The following is a 19,581-nucleotide window of genomic DNA, read 5'->3' as shown; positions in this document are numbered from 1 at the left end:
TCCAGATGACTTGGGCCTTAAACTCCTAAAAACTGAAGAGAAGTGTAAAGGGAAAACAGTGCCTTGTATCTAGAGGAGCCAGAAACTTTTCGCTGAGGTGCAATTACTCAAAAAAGTTTAGATCCTCTATTAAAAAGTAAATGACTAAGGGGCACTACCATAGAAAATATACAAATTAGTAGGTCAACTAATATGCAAACAAGTAATTTTGTGGGCATGTATAGGCAACTGCCCACACAAGCCCACATGACATGAGGCTTCGGCCTCCCCTGTATCCCTCCGAGGAAGGAGATAGAGAATTATGGTCTTCCACTACGTGGAAGGCTCCAAACACGAGCAAGAACTCCTTCAAACTCCGCCAGTCCTTGAAAAACCAAAAAACAAAAAAGTAATTAGGAAAGCGACTTCAAAGAAGACGATAAGAAAAGTAAGGGTGCAAGAGGAAGAGAACATGCTCTAGGGTGGATAAAATAGGCACAATGAAAGAGGTGTTAGACTGAAGGAAGTAAACGAAGACCTCCACCACGGCCGTTTTTGTTGAGTTCTTATTGCTCATGATTCTCAAAAATTACAAAACCATGGTTGGAACTCCTCAATTTTCTAAAATGACACTCAAAATGTCCCCTTAATTCACTCAATAGGGCTGACATGATAGGAACTCGCTGCTGAGGCGCTAACGCTACCCAAGATCACGCTAACCCGGGCGAATCGATCTCAACTTTGTGATCTGCCACCGCTTCTCCTTCTATCACAGGAACCGGGGAGGCAGATGTTCGTCGTCGGTGGTTGGTCGTGCTGCTACTTTGGAAGTCGAACACCATATCAACTAGCGTACTCCTTCGTTGCAGCCTTCCCGTGAGTTTCAACCGGCCTCTAACCTCCCTTTGTGGTTAAGGAAAGTTGCACCGTGGATCACCTAGCTTACTGGCTGGGGAAACGTCGTGACTTGGAGAAGATGGAGAGGTCGCCGGCAGCAACGTCTGTCATCTTCAAATCGTCATCCAATCGGCCATGGAAGGGGTGACTTTAGGAGAAGAAGAGAGATAAGAAATAGAGGAGGCTGCTGGTTGTAGGGTAGATCTCCAGCCACGCCGGTTGAGGTCGGACTAGAATCCGGCCACCACCATTGACAAAGCTCGGGAGGAAAAAGGGAAGGGAGAAAACGATGCCCAAAGGGAATCAAATCTTCATTCAAGCGTAATCCAAAAATACCTAATTACAAGGTTATATACATGAGAAGCGTCTCGGTTCACTTAGCTCCTAACCCGAGACGGTACAAATAACTTAAAGTAAAACGATTTTAACACGTCTCAAATCGAGACAGTACAAAAGAGTAAATAAACACAAGCAAAAAGGGTGTCTGAAATGGATCTGGTTGCGCCCGCTCTCTCTATAGATCTGAAGCCTGTCACACCTTTTTCGACCTTAGCTGCTCTGTCCGCTCCTCCCACTACAGCCATATAAGTAATGCCCAAAGGGTTCTATAAGTGTCGAACCCTGAACCATGCCAAGGTGTCGTGTGGTCTAACTCACTCGTGTGCACTTGGCCCTATGCACATAGGTGCTAGTGTCAGACCTTGCAGGTCGCTCCTTAGGCTTGCGCCCATCCTCGACCGCGCGTAATGCTGCGGCCTACTTCTCTTGACGCTCCCCGTTGAGACTAACCTCACAAGGCAACGAGGACAAAAGCCTATCAGGTGGTAATCGACGTGCCCAGTTGCTACTCACGCCGCTGGTCGGCTCCGCACTAGCGCTCTTGGCTAGGCCTTCGGCCGTCCTCGATGGTGCCAAAATTAGGCACGTATCAGATCCACCCTCCTTAAACCGAGCTTGACCTCAAGCTCGTATGAGGTTATCTTCTTGGATAATCTGACTATGCCCATTTTGTAATCCCATGCTGCTATGTTTTGGCCCTCCCTTTCAAGGCGTTGGAACAAGTTCCTTCTTTGTACAGTCTGGAATCTCTTCGGCCTGCTCTCCTTGGTCACTTATCAAACTCGTGACCATCTCCCGCGTTGCTGCCCTTTGTAGACTGTTCAACAAGCTCTCCGAAGTACCACTACCACCCTCCTTAAGCTTGATCATGCAATGAGGGGTGAAGGACCGTGGCAACAATGGCCCTCTCATGGTTGTGGTGTCGTTCTCAACGATTTCATCTTGCTTCCATTTTGCTTGCAGTTTGTCGATGGCTTCAATGATTTTCTCACAAAGCTGCTGCGTTGCTCGTGCCGCCGAACCTTCTGCGTGCGGCTCTTGGTGCTTGCTGTCATGGCTCCTTCTTCTTGGCCAGAGACCAAAGGAATCACTTTCAGCTTGAAACTCTGGCTGAAGTCTCCTACCTTGAGGATCTCGCCTGGGTAGAACTACTCGGTTCATTGGGGTCTTATCACAATCTCTGCTACACTTAATTTTCTCGTAAGCGTCAAGTTTGTCACCCAAACTCGCCGGCTCACCTTGTCGACCTTGAGTTCAAAGTGGAACCCGTGGATGCTATGGTGTTGGAACACCAAGTAGCAATTAGGGTTTCTTCCTGCCATTCAGACCTCTATCCTCGGTTCTTGGTTGATTTCCGAACCCAGAATCAGCACTATATCTTGTAGGTGTTTGTCCCTCGCGTAGACGCCAAGAATTAAGTCCATTGCACTTATATTCTCTTTTAGCCGCTCCAGGGACTTTTGCTTCTTCAAAAATCGATATCTTCTCGTAGGGCGGTCCAAAATTCACGAAACTTGGACAAAAAAATATAAGACATCTGTAGGAATCCAACATCTCCAAGATCGCTGTCACTATCATCACCTATCAAAATTCGTTGAGGCCCAAAGTCATGCATTTTCTATTCAACTGCAACTTCTACTCAGTTCTAGAAATCAGCTCAAAGTAGTTGGCACTTAAACATTCACTGCGCCCTTATGTTAGCTCCAAAAAATTTGAAATTTGGTGGGCAGACAGAAGAGATGTAGACGATTCAAACTGATATCTGCTCGACTAAATCCGTGGCCGGAGTTAACAGTGCCGAGAATCTGAAGTGCCGCCTGATTCTGTTGAAAATTAACTTCAGCACAGTCGCAGGACGCCCTTCAAAACAGTCTTCATTCAAAAATGTACTGCACCCGATTGTCTTCATCAAAAAATCTGAAAATTTGTGAGAATATAGCCAAGACGAAGATGATTCCAATGCATGTTTGCTCGTCCCAAACGGAGGTCGGAGCTGAAAACGCAGGCGATTTGAAGTTGATGTAGATTCGAGTTTTTCAGGCTACTGAGAAGACGTCTTCAGGCTGAATTCGGGTGGTGTCCAGGCCGGACACGTGCTAAGAATGACAGGGACATGCTGACATGATATCGCCCCCCTTTTAGAACTGCCCGACTCGTGTGGAGCGGGACTCGGTCTGCTTGCGAGATAGTGTAACGCGACAAGAGGCGGGATTCGTCGAGTTTAGCCGACACGGTTGCGTGAAACACATCGGGACTCGCGAATCATGGTGACTAGAGGCAACAATGGACACGGAAACATGCGACACCGCCGAGGACCGAAGAACACGGCGCCGGAATTTGTCGGGTTCACCGGATTTGTGTTTCGTTGTCGAAAAACCGATAGAGCTTGCCAGTAATCTTCAAATAGCTATATCTTCCTCATTTATGAACGGAATTCGATGATCTTGGGCTCGATGGATGCAGAAATTCGTTAAGAATCCTCCTAGATGATCATCCACACATTTTGAATCAGAGATATGCCGGAATGCTCGGTGGTCACCGAAATTGGGAAAAACACCGCCTCAGAAATCGTGCCTCTTCAAAAATCGATTTCTTGCCAACCACAGCCTCAAAAATTCTAAAAATTTGCTGGAAGATGCTTGAGACATAGGCGAATCGAATGGTCTACTGCTCGATAGACGAATCTTTCTAGAGAATCAGCGCCAATGATTTTTGTCTCTGTGTTTTCTGTATAACTTGAGAAAGCCAATGTATGTCGTCTGCATCTTCGATTCGCCGCCGTGAGCGTCCGCTCTGATACCAAATTGATAGGACCTCGCTGCCGATGCGCTATCGCTACCCAGGATCACGCTCAGCAGGGCAAATCGATCTCAACTTTGTGATCTGCCACCGCTTCTCCTTCTATCGCAGGAATCGGGGAGGCAGATGTTCGATCGTCGGTGGTTGGTCGTGTTGCTACTTTGGAAGTTGAACACCATATCAACTGGCGTACTCCTTCACTGCAGCCTTCCCGTGAGTTTCAACCGGCCACTAACCTCCCTTTGTGGTTAAGGAAAGTTGCACCGTGGATCACCTAGCTTACTGGTCGGGAAAACGTCGTGACTTGGAGAAGATGGAGAGGTCGTCGGCAGCAACGTCCGTCATCTTCAAATCGTCATCCAATCGGCCATGGAAGGGGTGACTTTAGGAGAAGAAGAGAGATCAGAAATAGAGGAGGCTGTTGGCTGTAGGGTAGAACTCTGGCCATGCCAGTTGAGGTCGGACTAGAATCCGACCACCACCATTGACAAAGCTCAGGAGGAAAAGGGGAAGAGAGAAAGCGACACCCAAATGGAATCAAATCTTCATTCAAGCGCAATCCAAAACAACCTAATTACAAGGTTGTATACATGAGAAGCGTCTCGGTTCACTTAGCTCCTAACCCGAGACGATACAAAGAACTTAAAATAAAACGATTTTAACACGTCTCAAATCGAGACAGTACAAAAGAGTAAATAAACATAAGCAAAAAGGGCGCCTGGAATGGATCTGGTTGCGCTCGCTCTCTCTATAGATCCGAAGCCTGTCTCACCTTTTTCGACCTTAGCTGCTCCGCCTACTCCTCCCACTGCAGCCATATAAGTAATGCCCAAGGGTTCTATAAGTGTCGAACCCTGAACCATGCCAAGGTGTCAAGTGGTCTAACTCACTCGCGTGCACTTGGCCCTATAAACATAGGTGCTAGTGTCAGACCTTGCAGGTCACTCCTTGGGCTTGCGCCCATCCTCGGCCGCGCGCAATGCTGCGGCCTGCTTCTCTCGACGCTCCCCGCCGAGGCTAACCTCATAAGACAACGAGGACATAAGCCTGTCAGGTGGTAATCGGCGTGCCCAGCTGCTACTCATGCCGCTGGTCGGCTCCGCTCTAGCGCTCTCGGCCAGGCCTCCTCGAAGGTGCCAAAATTAGGCACATATCATGACACAACCTCTTAGGGATTTTTAGAACTCTTCACATTTTTTTTTTGGACAACGGGTTTTAGGTTTGCATTTAGCATGAGATCTACTCCATGGTTCATTTGGTTGATCTATCACTCATTTTCTCCTTTTCTGACTTTTTCATTTAACTTGGAAATTTCTACATCTTTATACATAAGACTTTCATGTGCTAAGAGGGGACCTGAACTGTGTTCAAGTTAAGAGGAAGGCCTCTCAAGAACTTTTCTACAATATTTTAATCATAAATTACCCGTGAAGGACCTCAATTTAGTTTATAAAAGTCTAAGAAAATGAGTTGCATAGATTCGAGATGTTTCATAAAGAATATTTCAAGATCCTGGCACAAAGTGGTACTATGATGCTTCTCTTGCTTTAAAAATTATAACATATTTAAAAGTTAAAGCGAGCAATATAAATGAAACGAGTGCACCTTAATACAATGTCAAAAAATAAAATAAAGAAAAAAGTTAAGTTTGAAAAATGGAAAGCAGGTTTAAAACCACAACTTAGATCGCCACCGAGGTTCTTCGTCCTCTATTGAACAGCTTCCTGAGGAACACTTAGCCAGAAATATCTAAGATTGCAAATTAGATGTACTAGATATTGATATACTAGCTCAGATTGCTAATAGAAGCTAGTAAACAAGGATTAACCAACTTGTAGGAGCAAAGAAGAAAAAAGCAGCTACCTGAGTGGTGGAGACTGTAAAAAGAAAGTGAGGACTGAGTGGGTAGATACTCTGAAGATGCCAAAGCTCCTCATCCTTATCAGGGTTTGAGGCCACTTCGAGACCTGGGTGAGGAGTAGGGATGTCAATGGATCGAATATATCCTTAATTATATCCGTTTTTTTCGGATATTCACATATTCAGATTTGAATTCGAATAAAAAAAAGTCATATCCGAATCTGAATCCAAATTTTGAACAGGATTTTGCCAATTTTCAAAATTTAATAGCATTAGATACATGATATTTGTCTAAAAATGAATCCGATCCGAATCCATATCCGAATTCGATTGAATATTTATGTAAATCTGAATCCAAATCCGATTGGATGCCATTTATTAAATCTGAATCCGATCCGATTTCTTAATCGGATATTATTTTTTTTATATCCGATTTTTTCAGATCTGATCGATCGAATATCCGATTCAAATAAGATATATTGATATATTTAGTGAGAAACACTATACCCATCAACTAGAGTGTCACATATCTATTGTTTATAGTCCAAAGGAGTAGCGCCAATGAGAATCGAACTGACGAGTAAATTTTTATTAGCTTGTCAATCCGACCAGTTACGTTACGCCCTTTGAAGCATTCAAAAAACAATGAAGGAAATATGACATCATAAAAAGAGTTCTACTACATTGTGTAAGTTGCTAAGCATATAAGCATGTAACTCACCTTTTTTTCCAAATAAATGGTCAAGTCCATCTATGCCAAGGAAGGTGAACAATTGACATTGTTTGTATCATTTTGGTAGACATCATTCGATACTATCTTTTATGTATTCACCTGTGCTTCTCCTTGTAATGTTTGAGATACGTGTTAATCCATCAGCCTTGTTAAAAAAAGAAATTGTAGTAGTGTCGAGAATCTCCAGTATAAATATATCTTAATTAATTTATTGAATAAATTGCATACACACGCATCAGTTTATAAGTCTGTATGCACATGATTCTCACTAAAACACTATTAAGATCGTATCTATATGGTTAGATTATGCAAATAAATATTTTAGCAATCGGTTTTTAATGGTATGGTTTTTGCCCATGAACTATATATATATAATGTATGCAAGGACATCAAATCTGCGCCATCCATCTGAAATCGGCTGGTCCAGATCTTTTCCCTCCTTTCCTCTCATCCTTCTTCTTTTTCTCTCTCTCAAAGAAGCCACTGACACTTGCCGTCGCCGGCGTGCCAACGGGACGGCGTCGGTGCTGCCGGCCCTACCGACAACGACAAGAGGAGGCTCCCCTTTCCTGTACCCATGATGGGTAGAGGCATGGGGGAGCCCCAGCGGCTCGCCCTGCTGTCGCCGGCGAGGGGGAACCGCCGGAGCTCCCCCATGCCTGGAGCTCCCCCATGCCTCTAGCCACCGTGGGTAATGGAAGGGAGAAGCCATGTTAGCTCCTCCCCTGGAGTCACCGGTGGACCCACCCCATTGTTGTGAACAAAAGCTTAATTGTAAAGCCTCAAAGGCTTTCACTAAAATCGTTTTGGGTCCTCAACGTTGGCGTCTTCAGATTGAAAAAGCATTGCATCAGTTTTGCAGAGAGGGCATGGGCATTCGCTGCTTTGAAAATAGCACCGTCAGTCTTAGTGTTGGATTGTAACCTTTCATTGGAAACCATAGTGTTGTGGGACAGGGAAGATTCGGCAGCTGAATGCGGCGCTAAAGGGCAACACTTCAAAGGCTTTTGCGATGCAGGGAGTTAGGCTCCCACCTTTTATTCAAAATAGTGAATTGAATGGCTACACAAAATAACAAAATAGAGCACATCCTGTGAACAAAATTAAGTATAAGAAATATGAACAGTTTTGAAGATGGATTTTTTTCTTTTTAATATCCGATTAAGAAATCGGACTGCATTCGTAATTAAGAATTGACATCCGATTCAGATATACATAAACATTGGATTCGTATGGACTCAGATTTTACAATCAGAATTCGGATTTGAATATGACTTTTCTTTGTTTACATGCAAACAATATCCGAAAAGGCTCAACGTATATCCGATTAGAATCGATCTATTGACATCCATACGATTCCAGCCCAGAATGACAAGGGACCTTGACTCTCAGCAGGTTAATAGTCACAAAATCAGGGTTACAGGGTAAAGCAAAAACATTAACACAGCCATCAGTCAGTATATTGAAGCCAAAACCATGTCTGCCATTCTCCCTGCAGAACCAGAGAAAGGATTTTCTCTGCTTTGTTTGGCCACCTGCAGGTGTACCGCACCATTCAGATCTAGTGAACGACGCAGCAAATAGTTGAAGAAGTCATCAAATTCCCAACGAGCTCCGCCTTTCTCTTGTAGGACCATGCAAAAACAGTAATTTTTTTACTCCATGGAGCATTACAGAAAATGGAGGACAGGACGTTCCGTAGTTCTGTCACCACCTGGCCCATGAAGTGGACTCTGCAGACATGAAAATTCCATTCCTGTACTTCCATATTCTCCAAAGCACAACAAGGAAAGTAGTCAACCCACAATGCCCAAGCCACTTGAATTTGAAAGTTTGGGAATTCCACCAACTCCAAGACTCTCAGACCGACGCTTTTAAGCTTGACCTATTCATCAAATCAACCTATCATATATTGCCAAAATTTGGACGCCAAATTATATGTACAGTTTGGGTATCTATTGTCCAACTGAATGCCCATTTTTTGGAGTCGATGCAAAGTAAGAAGTCGTTCCTCCCTGTGTAGTGCAGAGCTATAACAGACTGCGACAAACAACCAGTCTACATTACCATGAGGTCTGATCTTGTGATATATACGAGATCTGTTAATTTTCGCTAGATCAGAACCGGACGACAATAGTTTGTCCTCTCCATCCCTCAAGGAGGTGATAGGGATTATGCTTCAACCAAGGAGAATGAAGCCTCCTTAAAAGCGTATGCTTATGCTGCATCAAAATCTGATCTAGGTAATATATATATATATATATATATATATATATATATGAAGGAAATATATATGAAGGAAATTACTTCCACTGGGCAGAGAGAGAGAGAGAGAGAGAGAGAGAAACACACACATAAGGGCCTGTGTGTGGCATGTGCAAATATCTTTAAAGGTTCACGGACGTGGACATAGGTTATGGCTCGAAACCTCACATCTATACAGATGGAAAGGTGAGGGCACCCACAAACTCCCACTTTTTATTATTCAGTAGGTGAAACAGCCGAAGTTTTGAGGACCAACTTTCGTTTTCAAACTCAAAACATCCTGCAAAAGAGGAAAACGGGGAGCACATGGTGGCCGACGTATCAGAAAAGGTGGACGGAAAGTGCGAAAACCCTTGTCCTGAAGATCATAGATTCACAATTTCTTTCGACTTTACATTTTATTCCTTTTGAAAATCCACAGTTTCACAGGTTACTATCGGCTAATTTATTTGGGTTTCCTCTTAAGAGAGGAAACAGAAGGCTAGCCGTGGGAAGCTGCTCCTTAACTAGGAATTCCAGAGACGGGGCGTGTGGTTGGATCTGGATCAAAAGTTTATTGGTGGGATTTGGCACAAAAGAATAATATTTGAATTCAGATTCCGTGCCAGCGCATGTAAATTTGGAACCAAGACTAGATCAAGACTATTAGATTATCTGACCTGAATAGATAAAATTCTTAGGGATTATTTTTTTCCTTTCATTACATCCAAGTTTATATCCGTAGAGCATTAAATCTGATTGGGTGGTATTCATTAGTGCCGTTGGATCGATTTAGCTGGAGTAAATGGTTGGCCTGAAGGGCTTTGCACGGGGGTACCAACGATTCAGTTTGAAGGGAAGGAGTTTGCAAAATTTGGCTGTTCGAGTTTAGTTGCAATCAGCTCTATTTGCATCTGTGGCTTTAGGAAGTGCAACATAGATCTGTCCACATCAATATGGCATCACCATATTCGGCACTCCCAACCGCCGTATAAACTAGTTGGCCCAATGTTGGTCGTTGCAATTCTCAGTATTTTCAGAGTTGGTAGAATGTGACCACCGCCATGTCAGGCTGCCAGTACCATCAAAAGGATTATTCATTTAAATGTTTCTTTATTGTCAATGTTTTCCTCTCTGTCCTTCAAGTCGTTTTCCGCTTCATGTAAAATCAGTTTTACTAACTTTGAAATTTAAACGAATTTTTGTTGCATAATTTTATGAGCATGGAATGCTAAATACGCCTCACGTAGAGTATGAAAGAATTGTTTAGATTATCCTTATGTTGGCAGTTCATGTACACGCATGTGTAAAAATTGCTATCACTGAAACCCACTTGTTTTCTAATCTACTTCTGCTTACAGTGTTGCACTATTCAGTATAAGGTATGATGTTGATTCGTTCAAGCTACAATGCAGGCCTGTCAAGGAGATGCTTTGATAAAAGCATGCAAACGTGACTAGATAGAAAAAAAATGTCCTCAACAACCAGTTCCTTTAGGCAAAGAATCATTAAGCGGCGAGCACCTCTGCAGTCTCTCATTCTCGATATTATATGTAAACTCTCTCTCCTTAGTGCCAACAATGTTCAATGAGTAAAAGTATGCATGGCAGGAAAGCGCTTCAGTGGAGAAGGAAGAACGAAAAGATAAGCTGAAGAGAAAGAGTAGTTCAACCGAAGAATCTTGGTCATCAGAAGTATTTGACTTTGAAATAGAATATAGGATCCAAAGAAATTGCAAGGTTTTATGAACAGAATGTAACTTTCAACTACAGCACAAACTAACAGATCATCAAATTTCTGCACGATATGATTCCCCATAGCAATAGGCTTTCTTTTCAATTCGCACAATTTCCACGTATATAGAACACCAAGCTTTTATTCAGACAGGAAACAGAAGCTTCAACACCAAATGGCCAGAACTACACAGCCATGATAGAACAGTTGAACACAAAGGGGCCCATGAAGTTACCTGTCCTCCCAAGAAAAAACCAGTGAGCATCTCTTGCATTGGGATCAGGCTGGCAAGAAAAAATTGATATGCCTTGGCTGTGATGATCCACAGCATTCCAAGCTGCACCAATGACAAGAAGCCTATCACCCAGAGATTTGAAAGCAACGCCCCATCCCCTGCTGTGATTTGCTCTCACAGGGACCATGCCTAGGTCCTTCCATGAATTGCTCTGCTTCAAGTAAACTTTCAGCTTGTTTGTAGTTGTTTCAAGGGAATACAGCTCATTGTTCACAACAGCAACAAGGGGAGGAGACTGACAATCAGAACTAGACAAGTCATTGATCATGCCAGGAATCAGATGCCATGTTTTTTTCTCTCTATCAAAGAATTCACCAGAGGTTAGTTTGCCTTCTTCATTGACACCACCAACTACATAAAATTTGTTGTCCATAAAACACCCTGAACAAAGTTTTCTTCGCTGTTTCATGCTGGGCATGGGTTCCCAGGATTTAGTTCTAGGATTGTATTGCTCAGCTGAATTCAAGATTGTTCGGTTTTTGGTCCCACCAGCAACACGGGCAACATCTCCACAATTTGCTGATGCAAATAAGCATCTCGGAGTCGCCATTGATGGACCCTTGTGCCAACTGTTTGTGAGCAATTCGTATCTCCAAACCGACATGCCATTGCTCTCAAGGCCAGATATCAGCAGCTGAGTATCAACACATAGGGATTCCCTGTCTGCAAGATGAAACGATGGTTCAGATGGCAAATCTGGGAGCTTTCTCCAAAGCCCAGAGCTTGGAGAGTGTTCCCACCAATGATGCTCTCCACTGGCGAAGATTATAACCAATGGTTCAGTAACTCCGATCTCCCTTCGTATCTTAGACAGTTCCCCATTCTTCACCAGAGCCATGTATCGCTTGTTTATGCAACAAAGCTTTGGATGTTCTGACCTAGGGATCCTAGCAAGGATCAAAAGTGCAAGCTCATCACTGAGCAAGGGAATGTATGAGTAATCTGCATCCTGAGGTTCACCATTAGAGTCTATGGTATCTTCCTCCATATTAGGATTAACTGGCCGCAGGCCTAAAGGTTCGTCAGATCCGACATTATTTGTGATAACACGTCTCCGTCTGGTTCTTGATGAAAATGAATGAACAAGGGCCTCAGATCCTCGCTCAGAGTCTGCGTCGCTAGACACTCCATTACTCCTTAGATTGTATCTGCGCCCAGGAAGATCAATGCCAGAACACATTATAGAGTTCACCTTCTACCCCTCCTCTGACTCCCACCCACGTTTGTATACTCCAAATTTTACAAAGACCATGTTTAAACTGAAACCATCATAGTTGTAACATCCAATGCAACATCATCAGAAATATTGCTCTCAAGTCTCAAGAAATAAGATTTTATTCAATGGCTCATGAAATAGAATAGAACAGTATCCACAAAATAAAGACCATCAGCAAACCACCTAAACATACAAATAGACGACCAAGATCCTAATTTTCTTCGCCAAGGAATCAAACAAAAAACCAGTCCTTAATCTCAACGGGACAGCAACATCCAAGACCTAAGAGCATGCGAAAATGGCGTGGCCAACAAAGAAAACCACGGACTGAAGGAGAAAAGCAAAAAAATACGCATCAAACATTTGATCAAATGCCATAACTAACGCCTAAACCAACAATCTAGATAACCATCATAAACCAACACGGTCACCAACAACCCCACCTAATACACGCTAAACATAAACACATCAGAACCATTGTCGTTTATACGGCCACAGTACAAATATCAAGAGCTATTACTCGAGACAAAAAGAGAAACTCAACTAGCAGTTCACCATCCAAAACGAACGAGAAGAAATGGAAACAGGGCAGATGAAAAAAAACATACAGGAGTAAGTTACAGCGCCATTCAAGCTATCCCCATCAAGCATGCTGCACATAAAGCCCCTCTTGCCAAGTTACCATGCATATGACAGAGAGGGGGAGAGAGAGAGAGCGAGGGAGAGAGGAGAGAGAGACCGACCATTACAAATGCGATTCTTTATTTTCTCCTTAAAATAAAAGAGCAAAAACGGGTTTTCCTTTTCTGGCCGCGTATCATACATAATCTGATGTGGGTATGCAATTAAAATATAAAACACACTATCTATCGGTCACCTTATATATGCATCTAAAGTAACGATGGTGAGAATGACTGTATGGACAAATTGGGAAAACCCAAAAAAGTGGAGAGAGAGAGGAGATAAAGCCTGATTGCAGACTCACAGAAATGGAGCAGTTCCGTTGGAGTTCATCTCCTCGCCCAAATCCTCTAAAATGGTGCCCAATATCCACCATTTTTAGTATCCATACTGACACCATTCAGTTTTAACGTTCCTGCGCGGGTAAGAGAGAGAAACGGTCAGGTGCCACACGGACACAGAAAGGAAAGAATCTAAAAATGCAATTTCTGTGAGAAGGCGCGAGTTGGTTCGAGAAGGGTACGCCGGGGCTTGTACGTGGAGAGGCTCAGGCGGCCGCCGGTGCCGGCACCGCGACCACCACCACCGGCCACCGCCACCAACGCAAGCAAGTGGAAAAACCATAAGGAGCTGCGCCGGCGCGGCTAAGGGTGACGGCTAGTGACAAAAGCGAAGTTTTAGGGGTTGTGGGTCGTCACACCGGTGTGAGTCCAACTCTAACGGCCGGGCCCACCGGAAAAGAGGGTCCAACGGGACAGAGAGCGAACTCTGGGAGGGCTGGCCCCCCGGATTCCATTCAACCGATTCCCTCAAACCAGTGTCTCCACCGCACCTCAAGACACACACACTCTCTTCTCTCTCTAGCATGCTTAGAGGGGAGAGAAAGGAAAATAACATTAACTAACATAAGCCCAGCAAAAAATTGAACATAAAAAAGAGATTACATATAAAAATAAATTCTTAATTCTTGTAAGCATTGGAAGGTACCACCATTTTTTTTATAGATTATAGAAAATTAATCAAACATCATACAAAATGAAGGATGTTATGCATTGAACTGTGATAGTTTCATTTATATAAATAATATCGTTTCCACAGTTTCAAATGACCCACTAACAAGTAAAAAGCTAAATAATTTTTTAAATGATATGTCATTTCTTTGAAATTTTCATTTTAACTGGTTGATGGATGAAGTCTCGAATTGTAAATATGTTTGTAAAGCATGCTTAGAAGGGGAGGTGATCCAAAGGTTCCTTGGCATAATTTAGTGAATCAGTTGAATATAACTCATTAATTGAAACTTAACTTGTTTATAAATGAATCAAGTTTGAGTTGATGTTTGAAATGTTTTAAATGAGTTGAGTTTAAATTGTAAGAACTTGACTCAGCTCTACTATAAAATGAATGAATAGAAAATAAACGATTTAAATGAGTTAAAATATACAAAAATAGGGACAACAAAAGCAAGTTAAACAAGTGGAGCCCAAACTCAACGCTGTATTGTCGAGTTTAACGTGAGCCTTTTTATGAAGCTTGGCTCCAATTCAAACTCGAATTTTTTGAATCAAGCAGCGCTGGAACTGGCCCAGCTTGCGTGGGCTCGTCTGCAATCCTGGCCTCATAATAATTTTTTTAACATATATCTCACCAAACTTAGCTTAGTATCAGGTTGTGTTGTGCTTACATACGTGTGCATGAAAGTAGATTGGCTTGTAGTCTTTTGAACTGATATAACGTTAGGTCGGCCGGAAATCTTTTTAAATTGAGTTGGGTAGACATGCATTTAATATGAAAAAATACATAAATATTGTCCACACATAGACGTGTAAGATATGTGGGATTTAAATCTGCCAGGTGTCGAATGCCACTTGGTGGTTAAACGATAGTTATTGAAAGCACCAAGTATCATAAACTTTGTTGTATCATAAACTATTGCTAATTCAATTAGAAAATTATATATATATATATATATATAATTCATCGATTTAAACGCGATGGTAAATCGACCCAACATGATCATTTCATGTCGACCGTCGATCTCTTGCCAAATCCAACCCCAAGATGATGAGTTTAGTGGAGTGAACACGCCAGACTGGTGAAAACCTATTTGGAGTCACTAGGCCTCTTCATAAAGGTTGTTTGATCGAGAAAAAAAAAGTGAAAAAGGAATGGATATTTTCATTATTTATAGTTCACGACACTTTTTTTTTCTTTCACAAATTTTTGTTTTTCATTTTTTTTCCAACCGTTCATCAAAATCGACTAAACAATTGTTTTGAATGAGCTGGATGACTTTAGATAGCTTGAATCACATTAGAAGACTACCCATGAGAACTGTCCAATAAAAAAATCATACATGTGGCAATCTCCATCCTCCCTTTCCTCCATGCAATAGTGCCCATTAAAAATAAAATTCCTATAAAAAATGGGACAAGCCATAAGGCCATTTGCTCCAAAAGGTCGGACAGCTCTTGTGGACAGTGCCCCGTTGGTCACTCCATTTATAATCACCATTTAGGCACTATATATATATATATATATATATATAACACGAGAAGACATCAAACCTGAGTCGTCCGATCAGCATCGGATGGATGGCTATGTCTTTTCTCTCATATTAGTAAACCTTAGATTTTTGAAAAACTACTTAGAATCTTAGGTCTTAAACTAAACATTTCCAATGTAAGTCACATATATGTGTGTGTGTGTGAGTGAGAGAAAGATAGAGTAATTAGAATAATAAGAACAATTTTTTTGTTATCATATAGTATAATTTCAAGTCCTTTCAAAGAATCGGCCCACACCAGCCCCCACAGGTATTCATGCCATTTCAACCAAGTGGTGAGTGGCGACCCTTTTGCAAGTTTCCTACTAAGCACACAGTTGGCTTCTATTATTGTGATTATCGTGCCTGTTCAGTTACCGATGGCTTTTCGCCTATAAATTAATGATCGTGCACCTTCTTGGCACGCATTTCATTATATATATATATAATTTCCTATAGTTCATATCGTGTTAAAGGCAATAAAGCATTTAGCCACCCATTCACCCACTACAAGATTTAGCCCTTGGTGACTAATATTTTACCAATATTGCTAGAAACTTGACCACACACAGCTATCGTGTAGTTATAAGAAAACTGTGGATAAAAGAAGGCCACTTCTAGTTCTACATCCATTTGTGTAGTTATTTATGCATAAGAAGGTCCTCTATTTTATTGCATCCACTAAACGTCCTTTACAAGTGTACCATGCATGCAAAGTTTAATATGCATTCACTGATTAGGATACAAATTATTCCTACTGGGGAACAATGGTTTTAGAAATAGATTCGAATCAAAGGTATTTCTAATCACATCTCCGATTTATTGGATATCCATATATTTGGATTTGAATTCGATTCTGAATTAAAAGTTTGTGTGTGTGTCTGAGATCGGGAACTTTGGGTTTTGAATTAAAAGTTTTTGTTTTCTATGGTCAGCAGGCAGCTTCAAGAACTGGATGAAAAGTGATACACTCATCAACTACGGTGTTGCATATCAATCCTTTGCAATCCGAAAAATGGTGCTCATAACTGACAACTAGACTTTTACCAACCTGTCAATCATCTATGCTACACCCTTTTGGGCGGCCCTCATTTCACAGGAAACCACAAAGGAATGAAGTTGAAGCAGAAGTTAGGGCCAGCAGGTTTATCCTCGTACATATTGTTAGGGGAACAACTCTATTTTTTTACTATCATTTTAAGTGCAGTTTGACAACAGTAACAAACTGTTACTATTCTATGAAGTTGCTTCAAAAGCTAGGATAGATTCACGAAATACTGTTGTTATATAAACTCTCTTATGAATCTGTCCCATTTTTGGAGGCAGATGCATGGGACATTTATAGTGTGTTACATAAGAGTCGTCAACAAAAAAAACAGATGAAATTTAAAAACCAAGAAGAACACAAAGTCATAACAGATTTAGAGAAAACCTTCCCCAGAAAATAGTTGGTACCAGTTTCTTTTTTCAGAAACAAGTTATACAAGAACAAGAACAGGTTTCCTTTTTATATTGAAGAACCCTATTACATAACTCATGGATGTGTATCCATGCAGATAGGAATATGCATAAAGAAGTAGGGTCCAGATATCTATGCCTATTCATTTGTAGAAAGTTAAAGAACGCTCTTTGTCAACATTTCTGATCGAACTACCTTTTTCGTAGTTTTCTCCATTATTATCAAATATTAGGCTGAACCAACCAACGTATGCTGTAACTTCTCAACCCAAAACTGGCTCAAGCATTGAGCAGGATGAATTCCAAACCGCTCAATAGCTGGATTTGGTTCACAATATGTTGAAAAGCTATGGATACTAGTTAATACAAAATATAAATATATAGGCTCTTCAAAGTTTTTCTAAATCTCAAATATATAGTTATTGTCAAGTATGTTTTCACATAAGTTGTTGCAGTCCACCCAAGAAACCAATGGTCACCTTCATATATTAGATTCCAAGTATGAAGTTTGAACTTAGTTTTGAGACTATTTGTTATAATGCGACTCAAAATTGACCCAAATGTCCAGCGCACCAGATTTCGACCCACTGATCCTTGGCTTCAGTTTATGCCAGGATCGGGGCACATATATAAGCCTGATTGCCAAATTTTTTTTTTTTAAAAATCTTCATTATTAGAACTATTCTGGAATCCTTCATCATGCACGGAGTGTATGCATATCAGGCTATGTGCTCGCCAAAATCAGAGAGGTTGACATGAATCTTCATATTTTGCCTTTTACTTTCAACATTTGAAACGCTTTTTTTTTTAATGTCATAATAACAAACAGGTAAACAAATTCATCATCATTCAGTTTAGTTGGTTGAAAAAACCAAAGGCTTAACACAATTGGAGAAGGTCCTGGCCAATGAATAGTTAGTCATAAGTTTAGACTCCAAGGAGACTTCATCTTTGAGTTTTATATTACTAGGAAAGTAAGAAGGTATAGCAGGTTAAATCAAACGTAGTCTACGGCCTTAAGAATGAATGGTTTCTCTATGAGCAGGCAAAAATATACAGTTCCTATTTTCATTTTGTACAAAGATTCCTCCCAATGCTAACATTGACAACGTTGGTTTTCTCAAGCACTTGTTGATTATTTCAATTTAAAGGGATTTGTACCTCTGAGTGGCCAGAAATGAGAGACAAAAGAGCAGTCTTGAAGCATAGAGGAGAGTTCTATAGGAAACGACAAAGAGCGACCAACAAAGAGAAGGCCACCAAGGGGATAACAGTTGTAAGGGGAAGTTTTAGTTGACAGATGCACCGCTCCCCAGCCAGATCTTAAAGCAGCTAGACCTGCACACGAACCGAGTCGAGCCCTAGATTGGCCAGCTCGAGCTTGACTCTGCTCACAAAACTCAAGCTCGGCTCGAACTCGAGTCGATCTCCTTATAGCAAGCTCAAGCTCGACTCGACTACACAAAATGGAGCTCGAACTCGACTCATTTAACCCATTTTACTTATTTATGTATTAACTCATTTAGCACTAACTCGTGTCAGCGTTAGCTCGTGTAACTTGTGAAAATTTGTTTTTGCCTTAAAAGTTAAAACCAAAGATTTGGTGAATCGGTTTTGGCAATATTATATAGAATACTGATTTGTGAGTCGACTCAAGTATAAACGAGTCGAGTACTTGAAACTCGAACTCGACTCGTTTATCATTTCAAGTATTTTTGTAAGCTCAAACTCGGCTCGTTTATAAACAAGCCAAGTTTTTTTGAGCGAGTTCGACTTGAGCCCGAGTTGGCTCAGCTCATTATACAGCCCTAAAAGCAGCCCTTGGTTCCAGGGGGGACATGGAGAAAGAAGAAAGGGCTTCGGCCTCTTTAGGGACTAAGGTATTCTTTCTTTCATGGTAGGGGCCACAAAAAAATAGAGTTTCCACGATAGTTTTCACCCACCAAAGAAGAAGCATTATTTTTCATGCAAAATTCCACGATTTTTTTTTTAAAAAAGAGTCCTTAATTAGCGAAGAAGTTTTTGACAGTTTTCTTACATCGAACAACCCATCAGAGTCTTCTATTAATTAAATCTCCAAGTTCTTGGTGTTCTTGTTGGTCCATGTCTTACATCGCAGATGCCGAATTATACTTCTTGGACTTAATCTCCAATGCAGGACGAAGCAATAGCAAGGGAGAAAAAGAAATGCCCTTTGGTTAGAGTGACCCGACATTGCCCTCTCGTAGGCCTCCCAGCAGAGATTAATTTTCATTGGACTCGTAGATATAAGACAAAGTACACCTAAAAAATAGGAGACGGGGGGGAAGACTGTGCTTCCTCATTAGAAAACCAAGAAGGCCTTTCTGAACCTAAAGCATTAGAAAGTGCTCTTGGATCACAATCCTCGGAACTTGTTTCATCCCTTTCTCATGCTCTTGTCCATGTACAACCAAGTTTCCTTGGGAGCCTCAAGTAGTTAAACGGTCGACTTAGCGATCCCGGCACCCTTAGAATTAAGTGAGTCACAATTAGCCTCAAAAACAGCAACCCTCAATCCAGATCAACACTCCTCTATACCATCAGTATAGTAGTTCTTTTTGTTATTGAAAACTTTTAACATTTTTTTTTAAATTTATTTTGGTTTCAAGTGTCTTTTAGGTCTGTTTCTTTTTTTTCATAATTTTTTTTTCTCATAAAATGTGGGGATGAGCATAGTCAGGAGCCGTGGAGGCGTTTTGCCAATTACCAGCACATCAGCGCTTAAATTGATGGAACTTTTATTCTTGTTTCCGTTATCTACAAGTATTAGCTCATTCCTA

The 19,581-nt window shown here is 41.5% G+C and overlaps 1 protein-coding gene across 7 annotated transcripts; it reads right to left on the bottom strand.

Moving 5' to 3' along the window:
* Positions 1-10,514: 10,514 nt before the first annotated feature.
* LOC116247130 (F-box/kelch-repeat protein At3g27150) lies at positions 10,515-13,592 on the bottom strand. Of its 7 annotated transcripts, none has more exons than XM_031619109.2 (3): positions 13,301-13,592; positions 13,082-13,192; positions 10,515-12,028 (listed from the first exon to the last, which is right to left on the bottom strand). In XM_031619109.2, exons 2-3 carry the CDS (start codon positions 13,108-13,110, stop codon positions 10,771-10,773), a joined length of 1,287 nt encoding a protein of 428 aa, XP_031474969.1. In that variant the 5' UTR covers positions 13,111-13,192; positions 13,301-13,592; the 3' UTR covers positions 10,515-10,770. The 7 variants fall into 7 exon arrangements, with proteins under 7 accessions (XP_031474969.1, XP_049931764.1, XP_049931762.1 ...); XM_050075807.1 differs by having other exon boundaries at positions 13,315-13,592; XM_050075805.1 differs by having other exon boundaries at positions 10,515-12,139; positions 13,301-13,590.
* Positions 13,593-19,581: the final 5,989 nt, after the last annotated feature.

The sequence above is a fragment of the Nymphaea colorata genome, chromosome 2 (genome assembly GCF_008831285.2).
Source record: "Nymphaea colorata isolate Beijing-Zhang1983 chromosome 2, ASM883128v2, whole genome shotgun sequence".
Classification (NCBI taxonomy): domain Eukaryota; kingdom Viridiplantae; phylum Streptophyta; class Magnoliopsida; order Nymphaeales; family Nymphaeaceae; genus Nymphaea; species Nymphaea colorata.
The sequence above is the reverse complement of the archived record's forward strand: the minus strand, read 5'-3'. Positions and strand labels throughout refer to the sequence as shown.